General features: G+C 41.6%; 1 protein-coding gene across 7 annotated transcripts in view; it reads right to left on the bottom strand.

Annotated features, from left to right (window-relative positions):
* Positions 1-10,689: 10,689 nt before the first annotated feature.
* Positions 10,690-22,763, bottom strand: part of HEATR4 (HEAT repeat containing 4) — a 75,061-nt gene continuing 62,987 nt past the window's right edge. For 6 of the 7 annotated variants that reach the window (XM_059690973.1, XM_059691002.1, XM_059691021.1 and 3 more), the window contains one exon: positions 10,690-11,871. In XM_059690973.1, the coding sequence (XP_059546956.1) occupies positions 11,713-11,871 (159 nt within the window). In that variant the 3' untranslated portion in view covers positions 10,690-11,712. The remainder of the gene's footprint in view (positions 11,872-22,763) is intronic. The other variant, XM_059691027.1, reaches the window with a different exon arrangement.

Genomic DNA, 22,763 nt, shown 5'->3' with positions numbered 1-22,763 from the left:
TCCCCTTCTTCTACTAAAAGGAGGTAAGGATTGAGGATAGAGAAGGAGAAAGAATGTCGGAGGATATAGTACTTGGATGACCCTGAGATTGGGGTTGGGGGTGTGTTTAAGTGGGTGAAGGATGGCAAGACATAAAGAATCTCTGGAGATTCTTCAACAATTCTCACATCCCAGACAACCAAGACACAGCCCAGTTGCCAGGACATCAGGGAACCAGAAATGCAGCCAGTGGGAGGTGATGACAGCAAAGAAGCAGGCAGATCTGATACACAGGCCCCTACAAAGAACTGTGCCCTGTGGGAGCCTGCAAACTGCTTAATATTTGGAAGTGAAAAGGAGTGGGTGTTGAATGTGAGACCTTGAATCACAAGATTCATACTCTATTTCCAGCTTAGTCATCAATTTCTGGGAGGACCCCAAGCAAAAAATGAATGTCAGAGACGTTGCCTAACCTGCTGCCTATGGGAGGGGTACATATTTGTAAGAGGCTTTGAAATCTCTAGATGAGAAGAATGCCAGGAAGAGCTATTATTATTCTGAGTGTTGATCATATCAGAGCCAGAGCATCATTGAAATCAGAGGCCACAGTATTTTCATCTTGGGTGGATCGGTCCCTGGAGATCTGTTTTCTAATAGCCTCAGTTGAGAACAGGGTCATTGTTGAGGTCCATAAGGGATACGACCAGAAATCTCACCGGTGATTGGTAGCAATTTCCAACCAAGCTCCAATAATTTTTCTGTGCAGGCAGATCCTGGATCCTGGCCAAGTAAAAGTTGCCTAGAAGGATGTGCAGGCTGTGATCTGATAACACCTTTCCCTCTCGGTCTCTCTCCCAAGCCCTCTTTTTTTTACATGTGTGTAAGGCTACTTAGAAACTTTGAATCATCAAGGAACACTTGGAGATTCCAAAATGATTACCCCAATTGTGAATATCCATCTCCAACCACTTAGCCTTTTTTTTTTTTTTTTAAGGAAGTGATTAAACCAGACCCTGTTCCTTTTTATTTGGCAGATATGTGACCCTGGTATTCTCCTTCTCTATTCACCCACTTCTACCCTGTACTATAAACACTCCTGTCCCACTCCCACCTCTGGTTTCTGTTCTGCAAACCATCCAGATTGCCACTCCGAAGGGATGTGTTAGTCACTGAGCACTTAAATGACAGTATATTTCCTCTCCTGGTCTCTTCAAGGCTAATAGGCTGACTACATTTATAACAGGACTTTAATCTAAGTTCACAACAAATGTCCTGAATAATCTAAGTAGCAGCCATCCATGGCATAATCCTCACAGAAACGGATATTGTATTTTTTGCTATTGCACAAAGTGGGCAAAGGTTGTCTAGCTGAGGCAGAATGAATCACTGGATAAAGCCAGAGCTGCTTGTAAACCACGAAAAATCTTAAGAATGGACATGTGACTGCCAGGCATGCTTCAGGGAGAGAGCTGAGCTAATTCTATAGTATCACAAAGATCGTGGGTATGATCAACATGGACTATTCTCTCAAATCTCCAAATCCTGGGGCTTAAATGTCATTTAGAAACTTCCAGTAGAGATAAGCTTAGGACTGATTAAAAGGGAAACTACTTCAAAGTGCAGTTAATGAAGGCATGGAACTCCTATCCAGGGAGGCAATATAATAAGAATACAGAAAAGATCAGAGCAAATTTAGGAATCGCAGGGCCATACATGAATGAACTGGCCATTTTTCAACCCTGGTCCTACATCAGAATCCCAGGTCCCTCTCCTAGTTTGAGGGATTCTGCTTAACTAGCTCCCTCAAGTGATTCTAATTCATAACCAGGTATAAGGACCACTACTTGAATATATTCTTCTCCAAGGTAAGAGACTATTGAATGGACTATAAGTTTAACCCAGCCCACTAATCTCTATGGTCCTACTTGTCAAACTGTTTGGTTGGTGGATGACAACTCAGAAACAGGCACAGCTGGTATCCTGGTGACATGGAACAAACTCCAGAGAAGCCATTAGACTCTGGATCCACTGACCAAATCTAGTAGCAACATAACCCTCTGGTCCCTGGCTCATTTAGAACCTTCTCTGAGATCTGTGAGGCGTTCCCACCTCTGGGATGAATCAGTTGGGGCTTTTGAGAACAAGGTACTAACCTTTGGAAGGGAATATTCAGATGTGCTTCCCAGAATAAGGTACAGACTTCTTTTTTTTTGATATATGATTTCCCTTATTTACTTATTTTTTTTTATTGCTTAAAGTAGGTACAGACTTCTTGAAATATTTCCCTCGTGGCTCTTTTAGCAGAGTACAAGGCATTTCTTCATTCAGTCAATATTCATTGACCAGAAATTAGACACGTACTCTGCACTAATAGTTTGTTGCCGAGAATATAAGTAAATAAGACAGTGGTAAAACAGACCAGATGTCGTCCCTAGCCTCATAGGTTCTTAATGGGCTCCTAAAATTTTTACATTTTATTATAGTATCTCCCAGGAAACTCTACCTAAGGGTGATTCTACCCTCTTAGGAACACAGTGTTTGAGTTCTTAGGAAGACAGCGCTGACCTGAGGCCATGAACAACTGTAAAAGGAGACGCCCATCTTTTCTTTTCCAGTGTACCTACAAGTGAAGGACAAAAATGAACTTCCAGAGGATGAGAACTGTACCTTATTCACCTTTGGATACCTAATACCAGATACAGTACCTCGTGCATAGTAAGTGTTTGGCTTTTTTGAGTGAGTGAATGAATGCATGACGCTTGAATCTCAGTTCTGCCACTTACTGTGTATCCTGTACAAGTCACAGAATCTTCCTGCCCTGTATAGGATTAAAATCACATGTTTTAAGAGTCATTAGGACTGTGGCTGGCATTAAGGCAGGCACTTGTGGTGATGGTACATACTTGTTAGCCTGAAGACCCGGGAACCAGAAGCTCCTAAGAGCCAAATTGTATGGTAAGGCTGACACCTAGTGGTGCACTCTTAGAACAGGAACCTAAAGTATAGTCAATTGCTGGTTTGAAACTTAACTTGGGGAATAACTAAGAACGAAAGAGTACCTGTTTGTGATAAATGAAATAAGCCAGTAAGAGAAAGATAAGTACCATATGATTTCTCTCATATGTGGAATTTAATGAACAAACGAATCTAACAAGCAAAACAGAGACAGACTCATAGGTAGAGAGCAGGCAGACAGCTCTGGGTGTGTGTGTGTGTGTGTGTGTGTGTGTGTGTGTGTGTGTGTGTGTGTGTGGAGGGTGTTGGGGTGGTGGTAGAGGGATTTAGCAAAAAAAGAAAAAATAGAGACAGAACTCATGGGCATGGACAATAGTGTGGTGATTGCGGGGAATGAGGGAAGTGAAGGTGGAAGAGGGTATAGGGGGAATAAATGGTGATGGGAAAAATAAAAATTTTAAAAAGAGTACCTATTTTATACAGGTAACAGTTGTTTTTAATCCTGACTGCATATCAGAATGACTTCTGAAGCTTTTTAAAAACTGATGTCTGTATTTCACCCTCAGAGATTCTGACTTAATTTGCAAAAAGTGTGGCACAGGCTGCAACATTTTTTAAAAATATATATATTTTATTGATTTTTTACAGAGAGGAAAGGAGAGGGATAGAGAGTTAGAAACATCGATGAGAGAGAAACATCGATCAGCTTTCTTCTGCACACTCCCTATTGGGTATGTGCTTGCAACCAAGGTACATGCCCTTGACTGGAATCGAACCTGGGACCCTTAAGTCCACAGGCCGACGCTCTATCCACTGAGCCAAACCGGTTAGGGCAGGCTGCAACATTTTTTTAAAAATATATTTTTTAATATATTTTATTGATTTTTTACAGAGAGGAAGGGAGGGAGATAGAGAGTTAGAAACATAGATGAAAGAGAAACATCGATCAGCTGCCTCCTGCACATCTCCCACTGGGGATGTGCCCGCAACCCAGGTACATGCCCTTGACCGGAATCGAACCTGGGACCTTTCAGTCCGCAGGCTGACGCTCTATCCACTGAGCCAAACCAGTTTCGGCAAAGCTGCAACATTTTTAATAAAACAATTTTAATATGCAACCAGGTTGAGGACCACTGCAGTTGGCCCATAAGACAATTATTTTTCTTCTCATGTTACAAATGATGAACGTAAAACTCAAAATGATAAAGTAATTTGTATGGTTACAGAGTTATTCGCAGCGGAAGGAAATTTGAACTTGAGTTTACCATTTTTCTACTACATCACACTGCATGTACAGAGGCTTTGGAGTTCCGATGTGCTTCACTGTGGGAGATTCAAACTCAGAGGCTGTGGGGAATTCCATGACTCCATGGGATGAAACACTCCAAATGAGTCTGGTGTTGATGGGATAGCATGGTCCAACGAACCCTCTCTCTAGAGCCCCTCTTCTCAGAGCTTTAAACTCTACTGCTCTGTCGATGGGTAAGTAAGCAATATGAAGTTTTTTGACTCTGAATTGAATAGCTACAAGATAAATTTAGCCCAGCTGGTGTGGCTCAGCGGTTGAGAGTGGACCTATGAACCAGGAGGTCTCTGGTTCGATTCCCGGTCAAGGCACTTGCCTGGGTTGTGGGCTCAATCCCCAGTGGGTACCATGCAGGAGGCAGCTGATCAATGATTCTCTCTCATCATTGATGTTCCTATCTCTTTCTCCCTCTCCCTTCATCTCTGAAATCAATTATATATATATATATATTTTTAAAAAGATAAATTTAAAATTTGCTTTTCCTTTTCTGAAATCATGGATATGTTAGAGAATTAAAACAGATTAAATGAATCATCCATATGGAGTTCCAGAAAAGAGTTGCCTACACCGCTACTGCACACTTACATTTTTTGCCAAAACCGGTTGAGGTGATGGGTATTAAGCTAGTAAAGGAAAAAGAATGTGTTTAAATTCTAACATCTGAGACTGTGTCCTGAATTGGCCTTCCACAGAGGTTCTCAGAGGACAGATGATCTTGAAAGGCGTGAGAAGCACAAGTCTCTTCCAAACCCATCCTGTACAAACTTCCAGCTCAGCCCAGGCATGGCAAGTGAAGGGGGCCTCACCGGGTCAGTGAGGAAGGCTGCAGCGTCTCACAGAGAGGGCTGGGATCCAGGCCACTGCCTGGCTCAATTACTTGCTATGATGATTTCCCTGAATTTTATGAGAAATGATTCTTCAATTAGTGCTGGGCAGCAAATGGGAGCAGGCTGAGGGGCCCAAGGTTCAGCCAAGTGGGCAATATACTAGAAACTCACCATCTGAAAAACCTACATCAGGGGGTCACAAACTGCCAGTCCAAGTTTGGCCCACGGATGTTTGTACATAGTGTTGGCTTACAGGGTTTTATTATTTTAAAATTAATCTCCACTATTCAATATTGGAGAGATTTCCTATAAAGATCTACATTTTTTAAAATGAGCTATAGTGTAGAGATTCTTGGCTGTCCTAGTCCTTGCTGTACCCCCGGAGCCTAGAATAGTGCCTGGAACATAATAACTGTTCAATAATGTTATTCAAAAAACAGTGCTATGAAATAGGAGTTATTTTCTTCATTTTACAGTGAATAAAAGAAATCTGAGAATTTAAGTAATTTAACTATGGTCACACAATTGATAAGTAACAGAATATTTGGATCTAGGTGTGTTTGACTTCCAAACCCGTGTTCTGTCCACCACACACACCACACTGCCTGGTGCCCCACACACAGTCATGAAAGGCTTTCAATTTAGACTTTTAAAAATCAGATTTACTGAGATAGAGCTAACATACCATACAATTCACCCATTTAAAGTGTAAAATGCAGGGTTTTTTGTATAACCACAGGGTTGTACCACCATCACCACATTCTAATTTTAGAACATATTTATTCCCCCTAAGAAACCTCATTACCAGTCAATTCCTATTCCCCTTCTCTCCAGTCCTTCCAGCCCCAAGCAACCACTAATCTACTTTCTGTCTCTATAATTTTGTCTATTCTGGACGTTTTATATAAATGAAATCATACAAAATGTGGTCTTTTGTAACTGGCTTTCTCCATTTAGCATAATGTTTTCCAGATTCAACCATGTTGTGGCATGTATCAGTACTTCATTTCTTATTTACAAAAAATATTTCACTGGGTGGATATAACAAATTTTTTCTATCCATCAATCAGTGGATGGAAATTTGGGTGGCTTCCACTTCTTGGCTATTATGAATAATGCTGCTAGGATATCAATTTAGATTTTTGACATCATTTCAAAAGTTAGTCAATTTTTTTAGTTAAAAGCAATGTTAAGTGTATACATAAAAAATCTTGCCCTGACTGGTTTGGCTCAGTGGATAGAGTGTTGGCCTGCGGACTGAAAGGTCCCAGGTTCGATTCCGGTCAAGGGCATGTACCTTTGTTGCAGGCACATCCCCAGTAGGGGGTGTGCAGGAGGCAGCTGATTGATGTTCCTCTCTCATCGATGTTTCTGACTCTCTATCTCTCTCCCTTCCTCTCTGTAAGAAATCAATAAAATATATATATATATAAAAAAAAATCTACCATCCTTTATAAAAATTCAGCTGGGCACTTCATTTAAAAAAAATAGTTGGAGTCTCAAAAAAGGCAGTATCCAGCTCAACCTTGAGCTCTGAGAGGCTCTGATACTGCCTCCAGTGAACAAGCCCATTTTATCCAACTAGACAACAAACTCCTAAAAGCCAGAAAATATTGGTGTATACTTCCTGGTATATCCATGATGATTAAATACAGGCATTTGGTGACTATTTGCTGACAACACAGACATCAAGAAATGGATACAGCCCGGCCGGCATGACTCAGTGGTTGAGCATCGACCTATGAACTAGGATGCCACGGTTTGATTCCTGGTCAGGGCACATGCCTGGGTTTTGGGCTCGATCCCTGGTATGGGGTATGCAGGAGGCAGCTGATCAATGATTCTCTCTCATCGTTAATGTTTTTCTCTTTCTCTCTCTCTCTCTCTCTCTCTCTCTCTCTCTCTCTCTCTCTTTCTCTCTCTCTCTCTTTCTTTCTCGCTCTCTCTCCCTCCCTTCCTTTCTGAAATCAATTAAATAAAAATAAATGAATACAATCCTGGCCAGGTAGCTCAGTTGGTTAGAATGTTGTCCTGATACACCAAGGTTTCAGGCTCCATCTCCGGCCAGGGCACATATAAAAATTAATCAACGAAAGCACAAATAAGTAGAAAAACAAATCTCTCTCTCTCTCTCTCTCTCTCTCTCTCTCCCCTTCCTATCCTCTCTGCCTTCCTACCTTCCTCTCTCTCTCTCTCTTTAAAATCAATACATAAATAAAAAAAATGTTTTTTAAAGAAATGGATACACAGAACAAACTGATGGATGCCAGAGTGGAGAGGGGTTGGAGGGCTAGGTGAAATAGGTGAAAGGATGATGAAGTATAAATTGGCAGATACAAAATAGTCATGGGGATGTAAGCACAGCATAAGTGAATACAGTCAATAATATTGTAATAATTTTATATGGTGTCAGGTGGGTACTAGACTTTTTGAGGGGATATATGTAAGTTATATAAATATCTAACCACTATGGTCTATACCTGACACTAGTATAATATTGTATGACAATTGTAATCCTATATAATAAAAGGGTAATATGCAAATTGATCCTAATGGCGGAATGACCAGTTGCTATGAGGCGCACTGACCACCAGGGGGCAGACGCTCAACACAGAAACTGTCCCCTGGTGGTCAGTGCGCTTCCACAGGGGGAGCATCACTCAGCCTGAAGCCAGCTCATGGCTGGCCAGCACAGCAGCGGCGGCAGGAGCCTCTCCCACCTCCACCGCAGTGCTAAGGATGTCCGACTAATGGCTTAGGCCTGCTACCTAATGGCATTAGTCACACATCCCCCAAGGGTTCCCAGGCTGCTAGAGGGATGTCTGACTGCCAACTTAGGCCCAATCCCCCGGTGAGTGGGCCTAAGCCATCAGTCAGACATCCCCCAAGGGCTCCCAGACTGCAAGAGGGCGCAGGCTGGGCTGAGGGACACCCCCCCCTCCCACTTCAAGGGCACACATTTTTGTGCACCAGGCCTCAAGTTAAAAAATAAAATGTTTTAAAAATGATGGGGTAGGTTGAGAGGATTATTAGTGAGGACCAAGAGGAGGTTGTGGTAGGGGAGAGAAAAAATCCCAACAGATGCTTTTCTTTGACCTACACCCCACCACTTAGTTGTTGGTCTGGTCAGAAAGAATTCTCTTGATGTAGTTGGTTCACTAATGATGCTAACTCAGATGAAGTATGTCAACCTGTAAAGACATGAATCTCTGTTGAAAATGAAAATGTCCTTTAGGTCTTGACCAAGAGAGGGTCAGCACGGTGTTTCTCCCACATGCTGGGCCAAACAGAAGCTTACAGTGAAGTTGATGGATGTCTGTGGCAGAAGAAAGAAAGCTGAAAGGAGGAGCAATAAAGAGGAGACAACTAAGACATTCTTTGTGAGAAGAAAATCTACAAATGCTTCAGTCAGGAAAGACAGGCAAGGCCTTTTATAAAGGATCTGTGGGGCTCCTGTAGTATTTTGTCATTATAATATTTTGTTGATATGAATGGATGGGTAAGGAGAACGGATGCCCAGCTTCTCTATTGCAAAGTAACAAGTGATCCAGTTTGGAAACAGGAAGGAAAAGGGAAGTGTCATGGACCTCTGCCATGCTCATTCCTTCCTCCAGCCCTTTATCCCGTCCTTCCCCTCACCCGGAAGGTCTTCACTCCTCCTCTCTGCCTACCTAAGTCTTGTGCAATCTCTGAGATCCAAGCAAGTTCTGTGCCTCCATCTCTACTCCAGTACTCGAAAGCCCCCTTCACAGGGACTCCCACAGAACATCTGTGAGCCACACAATTCCTACTAGATGGAGCATACTATCTTTGAGAGGTTCTTGTATGTGTGTCTTAGAAAACCTCTTGTAAACTCCTCAGAGACAAGGGCCATTTCTTCTGTGGCTGCTATACCTCTCTCAGTGCTGACGTCCTAAAAGACCCTCTGTTTGGCCTTGCTAACTGACTGGAGGGTTCCGTTCTGCTCTCTCGTTCTTGCCAGCAATGCAGAGTGGACAATAAAGTCCATTCACTATGAAATGACTAAGTCAAAGATAAAGGAGCCAAGAAAGTACTCTTACAGAATCACTTATTTTTTTAAATATATTTTATTGATATTTTACAGAGAGGAAGGGAGAGGGATAGAGAGTTAGAAACATCGATGAGAGAGAAACATCGATCAGCTGCCTCTTGCACACCCGACATTGGGGATGTGGCCACAACCAAGGTACATGCCCTTGACTGGAATCGAACCTGGGACCTTTCAGTCCGCAGGCTGACGCGCTATCCACTGAGCCAAACCGGTTAGGGCACAGAATCACTTAGTGTCTCAAAGGACTTGTGGTAGCCAGATCTCAGAATCCTGAGGTTTGATAGATGTGGAAATAACTTTGAAATATGTGATAGTGCTTTTGAGATTACTATTTCACTTGGGTGGGAGGTGTAAACTAATAAATAAAAATATGGGTGCCCTAACTGGTTTGGCTCAGTGGATACAGTGTCGGCCTGCGGACTGAAGGGTCCCAGGTTCGATTCCGGTCAAGGGCATGTACCTTGGTTGCGGGCACATCCCCAGTAGGGGGTGTGCAGGTGGCAGCTGATCGATGTTTCTAACTCTCTATCCCTCTCCCTTCCTCTCTGTAAAAAATCAATAAAAATATATTTTTTTTAAAAAGCGGTGCTTAAAAAAATAAAATAAAATAAAATAAAAATATGGGTTACATGAGCCAGGAAAAGAGAAGGTTTTCTGTTACGTGATTAACTGATATCCCACAGTGTTCTTTCCCCACCATGTTCCATAGTTAGTAGGGGTTCAGAATATTGCTTTTCGTACTTCTGATGTTAACAGTGCTGCTGAAAAGAAAGGATGTGATTAGGGGAAGAGAAAGGGAGAGAAAGATTCATATTGCCTTATTTTAATCATTGGGTGTCCCAAAGCTTTTTAGGGAGTAAACAACAATCAATATTTAGGAAAGACAGCTGGATTCACACTACTTTGAATTCTGGGTCTCTCCTCTTCTGTGGCAATTTTTGGAGTATCATGTGCTCAGACAGAGTCCCATCTTTTTTTTTTTTTTTTTTTGAATGTATTTTATTGATTTTTTACAGAGAGGAAGGGAGAGGGATAGAGAGTTAGAAACATCGATGAGAGAGAAACATTGATCAGCTGCCTCCTGCACACGTCCTATTGGGGATGTGCTTGCAACCAAGGTACATGCCCTTGACCGGAATCGAACCTGGGACCCTTCAGTCCGCAGGCCGACACTCTATCCACTGAGCCAAACCGGTTAGGGGACAGAGTCCCATCTTATGACACAGACATAGTTTCCAGCTTTTCATGATGCTTAAATCACTTACGCGTTCAGTACATTGAGGCTCATGAGAATTGCTAATTGGCCTTGTGAAACTGTGGCCATGCTTTTCACGGATCTAAAAGTATTCACACCCACCCACACAGCAGAGTGGGGAAATGACTGTGCTGGCTTGTCCAGTGCTAGTAATAGTCAAGTGACATGGCTTCCTCATTCCCCATGAGCTACATTTAAAGAACCTGCTCCAGAATAAGACTAGACTTGGGGCTTAAAAAAAAAAATCACCTAAGCTACTAGTATTTCCTTTCTAGAAAAACGGGATTCTAGTTTGGATTTCAGAAAGCTCTTGCAAAAGATGCTGGGTCTTTCAGCATTTTTACTCTAGTAAAACTTGAAGCTCTGACCTATATTTAGTATGACTTTTCTGGGATATGGAAAAATATGCTCTATCATTTAATGTGATGTCTTTAACCCTCTGTGTAAATGGTACACATTAAAAACCAAGTCTAGCCCTGACCGGTTTGGCTCAGTGGATAGAGCATTGGCCTGTGGACTGAAGGGTCCCAGGTTCGATTCCAGTCAAGGGCATGTACCTTGGTTGTGGGCACATCCCAGTAGACGGTGTTCAGGAGGCAGCTGATCGATGTTTCTCTCTCACCGATGTTTTTGGCTCTCTATTCCTCTCCCTTTCTCTCTGTAAAAAAATCAATAAAATATATTTAAAAACCAAGTCTAGCCCTGCCAGTGTGGCTCAGTGGTTGAGCGTCAACCTGTGAATCAGGAGGTCACATTTGATTCCCGATCAGGGCATATGTCCGGGTTGTAGGCTTAATCCCCAGTGTGGGGCGTGCAGGAGGCAGCCGATCAATTATTCTCTCTCATCATTGATATTTCTATCTCTTTCTCCTTTTCCCTTCCGCTCTGAAATCAATAAAAAATATCTATATATATAAAAGGCTAATATGCAAAGTGTCCCTGTGGGAGTTGGACCCGGAAACCAGGAGTTCGATTGTTTGCTAAGATGTGCTCTGACCACCAGAGGGTGGTGTGGAATGAAGGAAGGCCCCGGCTGGCAGCCTGAAGGCCCCTATCAGCCCTGATCGCTGGCCAGGCCTAGGGACCCTACCCGTGCACGAATTTCGTGCACTGGGCCTCTAGTATTTAATAAAAATACAAGTCTACTATTAAATAGATATTTTTTATAAGCATAATGACAGATTATAAAACATCAATGAAAGAATATGACTGGGTTCACTGCTACCTGTGTCTTGGAGCAAGAGAAGGGTTCATCCTAGAAATAATCACCTTTCCTTCCAAAGGAAGAGGATATGACCCTGGACAAACCTTGTCTCAGCTAGAAATCTGCGCTGTCAGATCCAAACGGTCCCATTGCAATCCTTTTTTCCCAGGGGGTGCGTAGATCTTTGACAAGTGATGATTGATTTCTCCTTCTTGTGTTTAGGTCAAAGGCTGGACTCCGTGACCAGGGACCTGGTGTGCGAGATCTCACAGGCTGCAGAGAAATATTAACACATGAGTGCATCTGCAAAACAGGTGGTCTCATACGAATGTAGAGCCAAAGAGAATGTCTCTTCAGCCATGGTTTATCAAAATAGCTCTATGAGCTACTATAATAAATATGAAAATAGAATCTATGTGGTTAAGACCTGCCTCCTTTGACCCAGTCAGGAGCCTCATGGGGAGAACACACCTGAATTGTCCACACAAGAAGGCTTGAGTATATATCTGTGTGGTGATCTTTGAGGTTAGCCTCTGTTTTCTATGTCTTTATTATTATGCAGAAGTAGCAGCAACTTTGAGACACTCTTGTAGCTATGACTAAAAAGCCTTATTGCTGGGATGTGTTGAGGAGGTGGATTCACTCAGGGTGAAGAGCCCCTGGGGACCCAGCATCGCTCTATTTCAACCCCACAAACCAATGTAGTGATGGCCAGGGTTGAGACTGTACCTATATTAAAGCTAGATTAAAGTATCCCCAGGAACCTAAATAGTTCTGATATCAAACAGATTTCTGCATTACTCCATGGAATAATAAGAGGATATCCTCAATGCCAAGTGACTTCTTGGGTTAGGACAAAAGTATGAATAGAATCCCATTTTTCCATATGTCTAAATAGTTAAATGTTGTAAGTCAAGCTAACAAACTGTTGAGTAAAATACATTCTATCACCTACCTTGACAGGAGACCAGGCCTGCATTTGAAATGTTTAGATTCTTTGGAGCTCCTTATCAAAACTTAGCAGTGCAGGAAAGCTGACCTGGAGTCCACCCATCTCTTTCTGTTCTCAGCTCCATTTCACACTGTGAGGACCTCACACATACACAGAAACTTCGGACTGCATGCCCAAGTTATGTTCAGATACTGCTCCAAACAACTACTGTTTGCCACCCTTTGAGTCTAACGGTACACGCACTTGCATTGCTGACCACCCTTGGGAAGACACGAGTCCACACAGCCCTAAAAATGGGCAGGGCATTCCAGAATCTTGGGTACCCAGTGTGTGTGGTCTATGAGGCAGGCTGTGGCCCTATAGACTCCTTGCTCTATGGGGAGGCATCTGCCCAGAGGTCAGAGCTGAGCCCTCCAAAGTTGAGGCCCCAGGACAGGAGTCCTCCTGCCTGTTCCAGTGTGTCACTGGTTCACTTATTGCTAGTCGTCCTGACGTAAGTTTGCCTCACAGAAAATCTACTAATGCCCATAGTACCCACCAAACTGGTGATGTGACATGAAGGCACAGGATAAGAATATGTCCTATGGTGCCCAACACTGAAGAATGTTGGTAATGGAGGAAAAACAAGGTTTGAAATGTACAGGGCCAGAAGCTAGTTTATAGAAAATTCTTCTAATAATCAAATGTATAAAATTATAAAAGGATTGTTTTCACTTCATGCCTAATAAAGAAGTTCTCTCCTGATACTGCAGCCTTATAAATGCACCATCCATTTTTTTTTTTTTTTTTTAGGAATGAAGCAAAATGGAATATATCAGATTGTGCACTTGTAGGAAACAAACCTATAGTGGTACTACAAACAGTGAGTTTGTCTTTGTGTATATGTATCTTCATTTTTTGTTAAATAAATAGGAACATTTTTATTATGACACCTAAAGAATTTAATGGGATTATTTCTGATTTTTATACTTGATTATTCTTTAATTAATCTCAAAAGCCTAATACCAGATATATATATAATTGATTTCAGAAAGGAAGGGAGAGGGAAAGAGAGATAGAAACATCAATGATGAGAGAGAATCATTGATCAGCTGCCTCCTGCATGCCCCCTACTGGGGATTGATCCCGCAAACCCGGTATGTGCCCTTGACTGGAATCGAACCCAGGACCCTTCAGTCCACAGACTGATGCTCTATCCACTGAGCCAAAATGGCTAGGGCCCAGATTTTGATATATGCCCACTCACACATTTGCAGAAAGAATACCATGCCTCTTATGGTATTTTTTTTTTTAATAGTACAGAGGTCTTTTATTTTTTTGCACTTGTCATGCCTTGAATTCATAGGCGATGGGTCCCAGCAGCTCAGGCTCCTTACCACTGGTTCTCACAAAGTGCTTCTCTGGGTGGAGCAGGCTGGCGCTTCAGCTGAACCCAGGAACCTTTCACTTTGGCTTCCTTCTTTTTCTGACCATTTTCCTTCACACGTTTCAAAAGCTATCTCAGCTTTTAGAGTGCTTTATATGCTCCATATGTACATTAATCTTCTGGGCAAGAATCTTGCCCTTGTTTGTTTACAACAATGCCCACCACAGGCTGGGTAACTGTAGACTCCTCCAGTTTTGCCACGGTAACATTTGTGGGGCATTCCTTTTTGAACAGTGCCCATTCCTTTGATGTCTGCAATATCACCTTTCTTGTAGATTCACCTGTATGAGGCCAGAGGAACAGCTCCATGTTTTCTGAAAGGCCTACAGAACCTATAGCGGGTGCCTCTCCTCTTCCCTTTGTGTTAGTCATTTCGGCAAATTATTGGAAGATGGCGGTTCCAGTCAAAATAAGAAATAACATTTCTTATTTCACAAATAACATAATTTCAGCTACACATCATATTATGTTGTATTATAAATAATAAGAGCCAATCCAATATTTATTATCTTGTTTTTCATTGCTTTCAAAAAATGAATAAATCAATTATAACGGGCCATTTCATTTTAATTTTGACTTTCATAATGTATTCCTCTATGTATCAATTATTTCTATTACACTCTTTGAAAATTCAAGTCATGATGAAAAGTAAGTCTGAACACGAATGCTTGTTTGTAGCAGCTTTATTCATAATCACCAAAAACTAGAAGCAACCAAATGTCCTTCATTATGTGAGTGGAGTAACAAATGGTGGTCCATTTATACAATGGAATAGTGGTCAAAGACAAGAGATGAACTATCAAGCCACAAAAAGACATGGATGAACCTCTTTAAATGCATACTGGTTGCTAAGTGACAGAGCCAGCCTGAAAAGGCTACACATAATGTATGACTTTAATTACATGACATTCTGGAAAATGCAAAACTATAGACATAATAAGAAGATTCGTGGTAATCTTAACGTCAAGTTCCTTTGTTTGTTTGTTTGTGTTTTTTTTAAAAGGGAATTATATTGATTAAAAAAACCAGAAGAGCTAGGCAAGTAATGATTAGAGATTGGAAAAAATAAGATGCATTAGGGGAAGTGTCGTTTTTAAAAAAAACACTATTTTTAATGGCACAAGTGATACATGTTCAATGTAGAAAGTCCAGAACATAAAAATAAAGAAAGAAGAAAATAAAAGTTACCTGGAATCCCACCATCTAAAGATAAACACTGTTGAATATTGCAGTGGAAAGACTCCTAATTTTTTTTCAATAATATGAATGGATCTATATATGAATGGATATATACACATACAAATCGACACACAAAGTACCCCAACTGGGATCCAACTGTAATATTTATTTTGTCTGTTTTTCCCACTCATGATATATTAGGAACATTATTCCATGTCCTTAAATTACATTCCTAAAAATGGTTATTAATAGCTGCTTTTGTAGTGAGAACTAAGTAGAGCCACAGGAAAAGTGATGAAATTAAAGATAAGTCAGGCTCCAAAAGGTACCTCCCAGTCACTACGGAAACTAGGAGACAAGGCAGCAACAATATTCTTCCAGGAAATCACAAAATGCTGAAAAAAATAAAGATGAGGTCACAGGAAAGACTAGGAGGAAGAGCTATTTGTACAGGATGCGGAAGACAAATTTACGGCCTTCCTCTAGCTGAGCAGACTGTCCCTTGGCTTTGAGAGCAAACACGGATAGCTCATCCCCCTCGTTCACTGCAGACTGTGTCCATTGTATATTGAAAACCAATCTCATTGAAAAGGCAATTAAAGCTCCTATTGACAAACTTGACCTGCCTTCTTCAGCATTTCCCCAGGGGATCACATGTCAGAGCCCCATCAGCACACACACAGCCCCTCTGCTGTCCCTTCCTTCAGACACTGCAGCCCTAGACGAGGCCACAGGACTTGGAAAGAGAACAGTTGGTATCAGCCGCTACTCTGGCTCTTGGCCAGGTAACTTTGTACAGAGCAGTACCTCACACAATGGTTTTGTCTGATATCGGCCCCACTGACTCAACTTCCACGGGGCATATGCAAAAATAATCTAACCTCCCTATCCCACTCTGTCATGCTGCCCAATTCAAGAACTTCTCTGCCTTCCCAACTCCTGTTTCCTCTGAAGCAGGCTAGTGACACCCAGTCATCATATAGGTAATACAGGGTTTTGTGCCATAATAATAATTTATTATTATAGCTACCATTTGTAAGTGTTTAGCTTTAAACCAGACTCTGTGCTAAGTGTCTTATGTGCATTATTTTATCTTTACAACAACCCTATAAAGAAGTAGGTTTAAAAAAAGAAAAAATAATAATAAACTTATACTAAAATAGCACTTCCCAAATATCAACTGGCTAAAATACAAGTTTAAAAAGAAGAAGAAGAAGTAGGTTCAATTTTTATTCTCATTTTACAGATGGGATTCCTGAGGCCTGAGAGAGTAACTTGACTGAGCTAATGCCATGTACAAGGAGTGGGAGGGACTCAGTTCTGGGTCTGCTTCCCAATAGACACTTTCTGTGCACCTTCTGTGTGAAAAGCAGTGTGTTAAAAGTAAGAGCAAAAAGCACAGGAAATCCTTTCCTTGAAGGATTTTACAGTCTATGAAGTTTAGGAGAGACTATGACAAGTACACTATCTACCAAAACAGGCACAGTGTGCTAAATTCATGTGAAAGGGTCAAAGTTCTCTTGTGATTAGAGATGGGAGAGACTTTGGTGAGAAGATGGAATGTGAAATAGACTTAAATAAGGGTAGTGACAAAAGATGATTGGGAGACAGCATTTAGGGGAACAGCATGAGTAAATGTGTGAAGGAGAACATAGGCAAGGAACAGCAAATAGTCTAACTTGCAGAAGTAATGTTTAGCAGAGTTGTCAAGGCTGATAAGGCTGTCGCACTATGTGACTTTAGTATCTAGCTGAAGGGCTTGGATTGGTCGCTGGGGAACACAGATGGGTTTTGAGTAGGGCAATGGCACATTGGGGGCCACAACTTGAGAAAATTGACATTGTAGCTACCTATGTTACAAATTGACTAGGGAGAGACTAAAGTTAGAGACTGGTTGGAGGCTACCTATATTGCGAACGAAAAGGGGCTACATAACAAACTTGACAAGCAGGGGATTAGGTGGGAGGCACATGGCAGGCCTAACAAGCTCAGTGACCAAAAGTACCTACACAGGATGTTCTGATCATAAATTTCTAACTGGGCATGTCATGTCCCAGGCCTAAAGCTTCCTTAGCAAAGATCACCCTTCACCTTAAGTGAGTTCTGTCCATTTTTCTTATGCATCTAGGATAACATACTTTTGAAAGGACAGGGTAATTTTCTTTCATTTAAAAACAAAACACATTGGCCTGGCTGGCGTGGCTCAGTAGTTGAGCATCAACCTATGAACCAGGAGATCACAGTTAGATTTCTGGTCAGGGCAATGCCCCAGTTGTGGGCTTGATCCCTGGTACAGGGCGTGCAGGAGGCAGCCAATCAATGATTCTCATCATTGATGTTTCTATCTCTCTCTTCTTCTCCCTTCCTTTCTGAAATCAATAAAAATATATTTTAAAAACACATTATAGTCATTTTATCTTATTGTTAAATATGTTTTTATTGATTTTTGAGAGAGAGGAGGAAGAAGGAGAGAGAGATAGAAACATCGATGATAAACATCAACATGGATTGGTTGCCTCCTGCATGTCCCCTTCTGGGGATTGAGCCCACGACCTGGTCATGTGCCTTGACCTGGAATCAAACCGGGGACCTCTTGGTGCATGGGTCAATGCTCAACCACTGAGCCACACTGGCCGGGCCAGAGTAATTTTCTTTTCCTACCCCTGGAAGGCACAACTGCTGGCACCAGATCAGTACACCACAGAACCCCTTATTGTTATATTGTTCCAAATACTATCTCTATGAGCTGTGAGTGCTAATTATTAATTATCACCCACCAATGTAAAAGAAGTGTTTCTCCATTTTGCTTTATATCCAATCCTAGAAATTTCCCCGCTTTGCTTTCTTCTGCCTCCTTAGTCTACTACCAATGTGATGAAAAAGGATGAAAATAGCTGCACTAGATGTTATACGATTCCCTTCCCCCTCTCCACCCCACAAGCAAAGTGTTCCTTCTGGAGGCAAAATTGCCCTCAATTGAGGACTACTGTAATAGACCATGTGAGAAATAAAAAGCGTGGACGTGGCATATGGTAGGGATAAAACCTAAAAGGTTTGCCAAGTGTTTGGATAGGAATGTGACTGAGGAAGAGGATTGAAAGATCAAACAGAGCCCAGCTGGTGTGGCTCAATGGTTGAGCATCAACCTATGAACCAGGAGCTCAGAGTTAGATTCTCTCTCTGTCTCTCCCTTGCTCTCTGAAATCAATAAGAAAATATTTTTAAAACAGATAAAAAGATCAACCAGAGCCACAGAAAATGCCCTAGAGGCCATGCAGTCTAATCTGTTCATAACTGCTTGCAACATTGTAAACTTCAGAGGGAATTCAGTAAAACCTACTAGTAGTCACAAAAATTATCTTGCTCTTTGATTCAGAAATTCCATTCCTAGGAATTTATCTAAAAAAAATTAAAATGAAGACAATCTATGTACATAACAACAGTAATTACATGGAGATAGTGACTATGTTGTTATTAACAATTAAACTGTCATGCCTATCACAGTGCCTGTAAACAAGAGATCCACATTTAAAAGGTTGATTTAAGTAATATGCATTCCCTGTAAATTTTGGAGATTAAACCCTTATTGGAGATATCGTTGGCAAATATGTTCTTCCATGCAGTGGGCTTTCTTGTTTTGTTGATGGTCTCTTTTGCTGTTCAGAAGCTTTTTATTTTGATGTCGTCCCATTTGTTTATTTTCTCCTTAGTTTCCATTGCCCTAGGAGCTCTATCGATAAAGATATTGCTCCCACAAATGTCTGCTACGTTGCTGCCTATAGCTTCTTCTAAGATTTTTATGGTTTCCCGTCTTACATTTAAGTCCTTTATCCATTTTGATTTTATTTTTGTGTATGATGTAAGTTGGTGATCTAGTTTCGTTTTTTTGCACGTATCTGTCCAATTTTTCCAACACCATTTATTGAAGAGACTATCTTGACTCCATTGTATGCTGTTGCCTCCTTTGTCAAATATTAATTGAGCATAATGGCTTGGGTCGATTTCTGGATTCTCTGTTCTGTCCCATTGGTCTATATGTCTGTTCTTGTGCCAGAACCAGGCAGTTTTGAGAACAGTGGCTTTGTAGTATAGCTTGATATCTGGTATTGTGACCCCTCCAGCTTTGTTCTTTCTCAAGATTGCTGCAGCTATTTGAGGTCTTTTTTTATTCCAGATGAATTTTTGGAGAGTTTGTTCTAGGTCTTTGATATATGCCATTGGTATTTTAATGGGGATTGCATTGAATCTATAGATTGATTTGGGTAGTATGGACATTTTAATGATGTTGATTCTACCAATCCATGAACATGGTATATTTTTCCATTTGTTTATGTCTTCCTTTATCTCTTTTTTCAGTTTCCTGTAATTTTCTGAGTACAGGACCTTTACCTCCTTGGTTAAATTTATTCCTAGAGCCCTGACCAGTTTGGCTCAATGGCTAGAGCGTCGGCCTGTGGATTGAAGAGTCCCAGGTTTGATTCCGGTCAAGGGCTTGTACCTTGGTTGTATGCACATTCCAGTAGGGGGTGTGCAGGAGGCAGCTGATCGATGTTTCTCTCTCATGGATGTTTCTAACTCTCTATCCCTCTCCCGTCCTCTCTGTAAAAAATCAATAAAAAATATTTTTTAAAAATTTTATTCCGTACATGAACCAAGATGGCGGCATAGGTTAACGCCGGAGTTTGCTGCTTTGAACAACTACTTCAAAAGTGAAACTAAAACACAGAACGGACATCGCCCAGAACCACAGGAACGCTGGCTGAGTGGAAGTCCTACAACTAGGAGGAAAGAGAAACGCATACGGACACTCAGAGGAGGCGCAGTGCTGAAGTCAAATTCTGAGGTGCGGAGTGCGCGGAGCGGGCTGGCGGCGGAGGGCGCGGTTGTTGTTTTCAATCGGGAGGGAGTTGCAGACTCTGAGCTCCAGATACAGGCGAGTCTTTAGGGACCCAGGCTCAAACGGGAGAAGCGGACTGTCTGGCTTCGGTCAGAGCGAGTGCAGCTTTCTCTCCGAGCCTTGCAGCGGGTGCTGGGACTCAGAGAGGCAGAGCCCCTGGGGACAGGACTGAGAGCCGCCATAACTGCTCTCTCCGGCCCACCCTGTTGATCCTGTGCGACCCGCCCTGCCCAAGCCCTGCACAGAGGCATTTACCGGATAGCCTCAGGCAAAGGCTAGATTAGCACCTCCCTAGAGGACAGAAGTTCTCTCACTGCTGACACAGCTGATTCTCATAGCCACTTGGCCTGGAGGTCAAACCCTCCCTGGAATTAGCTACAACAATCAAGATTTATCTATAAGACTGCGAACAAAGACCACTAGGGGGTGCACCAAAGAAGCATAACAAAATGCGGAGACAAAGAAACAGGACAAAATTGTCAATGGAAGAAATAGAGTTCAGAACCACACTTTTAAGGTCTCTCAAGAACTGTTTAGAAGCTGCCGATAGACTTAATGAGATCTACACGAAAACTAATAAGACCCTCGATCTTATATTGGGGAACCAACTAGAAATTAAGCACACACGGTCTGAAATAACGAATATTAAACAGACGCCCGACAGCAGACCAGAGGAGCGCAAGAATCAAGTCAATGATTTGAATTGCGAGGAAGCAAAAAACATCCAACGGGAAAAGCAAAATGAAAAAAGAATCCAAAAATGCGAGGATAGTGTAAGGAGCCTCTGGGACAGCTTCAAGCGTACCAACATCAGAATTATAGGGGTGCCAGAAGATGAGAGAGAGCAAGATATTGAAAACCTATTTGAAGAAATAATGACAGAAAACTTCCCCCACCTGGTGAAAGAAATGGACTTACAGGTCCAAGAAGCGCGGAGAACCCCAAACAAAAGGAATCCAAAGAGGACCACACCAAGACACATCATAATTAAAATGCCAAGAGCAAAAGATAAAGAGAGAATCTTAAAAACAGCAAGAGAAAGTAACTCAGTTACCTACAAGGGAGTACCCATACGACTGTCAGCTGATTTCTCAACAGAAACTTTGCAGGCCAGAAGGGAGTGGCAAGAAATATTCAAAGTGATGAATGCCAAGAAACTACAACCAAGATTACTTTATCCAGCAAAGCTATCATTCAGAATTGAAGGTCAGATAAAGAGCTTCACAGATAAGGAAAAGCTAAAGGAGTTCATCACCACCAAACCAGGATTATATGAAATGCTGAAAGGTATCCTTTAAGAAGAGGAAGAGGAAGAAAAAGGTAAAGATACAAATTATGAACAACAAATATGCATCTATCAACAAGTGAATCTAAGAATCAAGTGAATAAATAATCTGATGAACAGAATGAACTGTTGATTATAATAGAATCAGGGACATAGAAAGGGAATGGACTGACTATTCTTGGGGGGGAAAGGGGTGTGGGAGATGTGGGAAGAGACTGGACAAAAATCGTGCACCTATGGATGAGGACAGTGGGTGGGGAGTGAGGGCGGAGGGTGGGGCGGGAACTGGGAGGAGGGGAGTTATGGGGGGGAAAAAAAAGGAACAAATGTAATAATCTGAACAATAAAGATTTAATTAAAAAAAAAAAAAAAAAAATTTTATTCCTAGCTATCTTAACTTACTACTTAACAAAAGGAAGATAAACAATCTAATAAAAAAAAATGGCAAAGGACCTAACTAGACCCTTTAAAAAGAGGACATACAGAAGGCCAAGAGACATATGAAAACATGCTCAAAGTCACTACTCAACTGAGAGATGCAAATCAAAATGGCAGTGAGGTACCATCTCACACCTGTCAGAATGGCTATCATGAACAAAGCAACAAACAAGACAAGTGCTGTCGAGAATGAGGAGAAAAAGAAACCCTCTTGCACTGCTGGTGAGAATGCAGGCTGGTGCAGCCACTGTGGAAAACAGTATGGAGTTTCCTCAAAAAAACTAAAAATGGAACTCCCATTTGACCCAGGAATCCCACTTCTAGGAATATATCCCAAGAAAACAGAAACACCAATCAGAAATGATATATGCACCCCTATGTTCATAGCAGCACAATTTACCATAGCTAAGATTTGGAAACAGCCTAAGTGCCCATCAGCAGATGAGTGGATTAGAAAACTGTGGTACATCTACACAATGGAATACTACGCTGCTGTAAAAAAAGAAGACATTCTTACCATTTGCAACAGCATGGATGGAACTGGAGAGCATTATGCTAAGCAAAATAAGCCAGTCAGAGAAAGATAAATATCACATGATATCACTCATATGTGGGATATAATGATCAACACAAACTGATGAACAAAAATAGAACCAGAGTCATAGAAGCATAGAACAGACTGTCCGACCTATGAGGGAAGGCAGGGGGCATGGGGATAAGAGATCAACAAAGGAATTGGATGCATGCATATGAGCATAACCAATGGACACAGACAGTAGGAGGGTGAGGGCATGTGCTGGGGGGTGGGAATGGCTGGGGCGAGGTCAATGGGGGGAAAAGGAGACGTATGTAATACTTTAAACAATAAAGAATTTTTTAAAAAGAGGTTAATATAAGATTCAGAGATGAGATTGAGGATTCTGGAGAGAGAAGTTGTAGCTAATGAAACAAAATCCCAGAGCAGGTGGGAAGGGCAGATAACAAGAAT

The sequence above is a fragment of the Myotis daubentonii genome, chromosome 1, assembly GCF_963259705.1.
Source record: "Myotis daubentonii chromosome 1, mMyoDau2.1, whole genome shotgun sequence".
Lineage (NCBI taxonomy): Eukaryota > Metazoa > Chordata > Mammalia > Chiroptera > Vespertilionidae > Myotis > Myotis daubentonii.
Note: the sequence above shows the minus strand (reverse complement) of the source record. Positions and strands in the feature narration are given on the sequence as shown.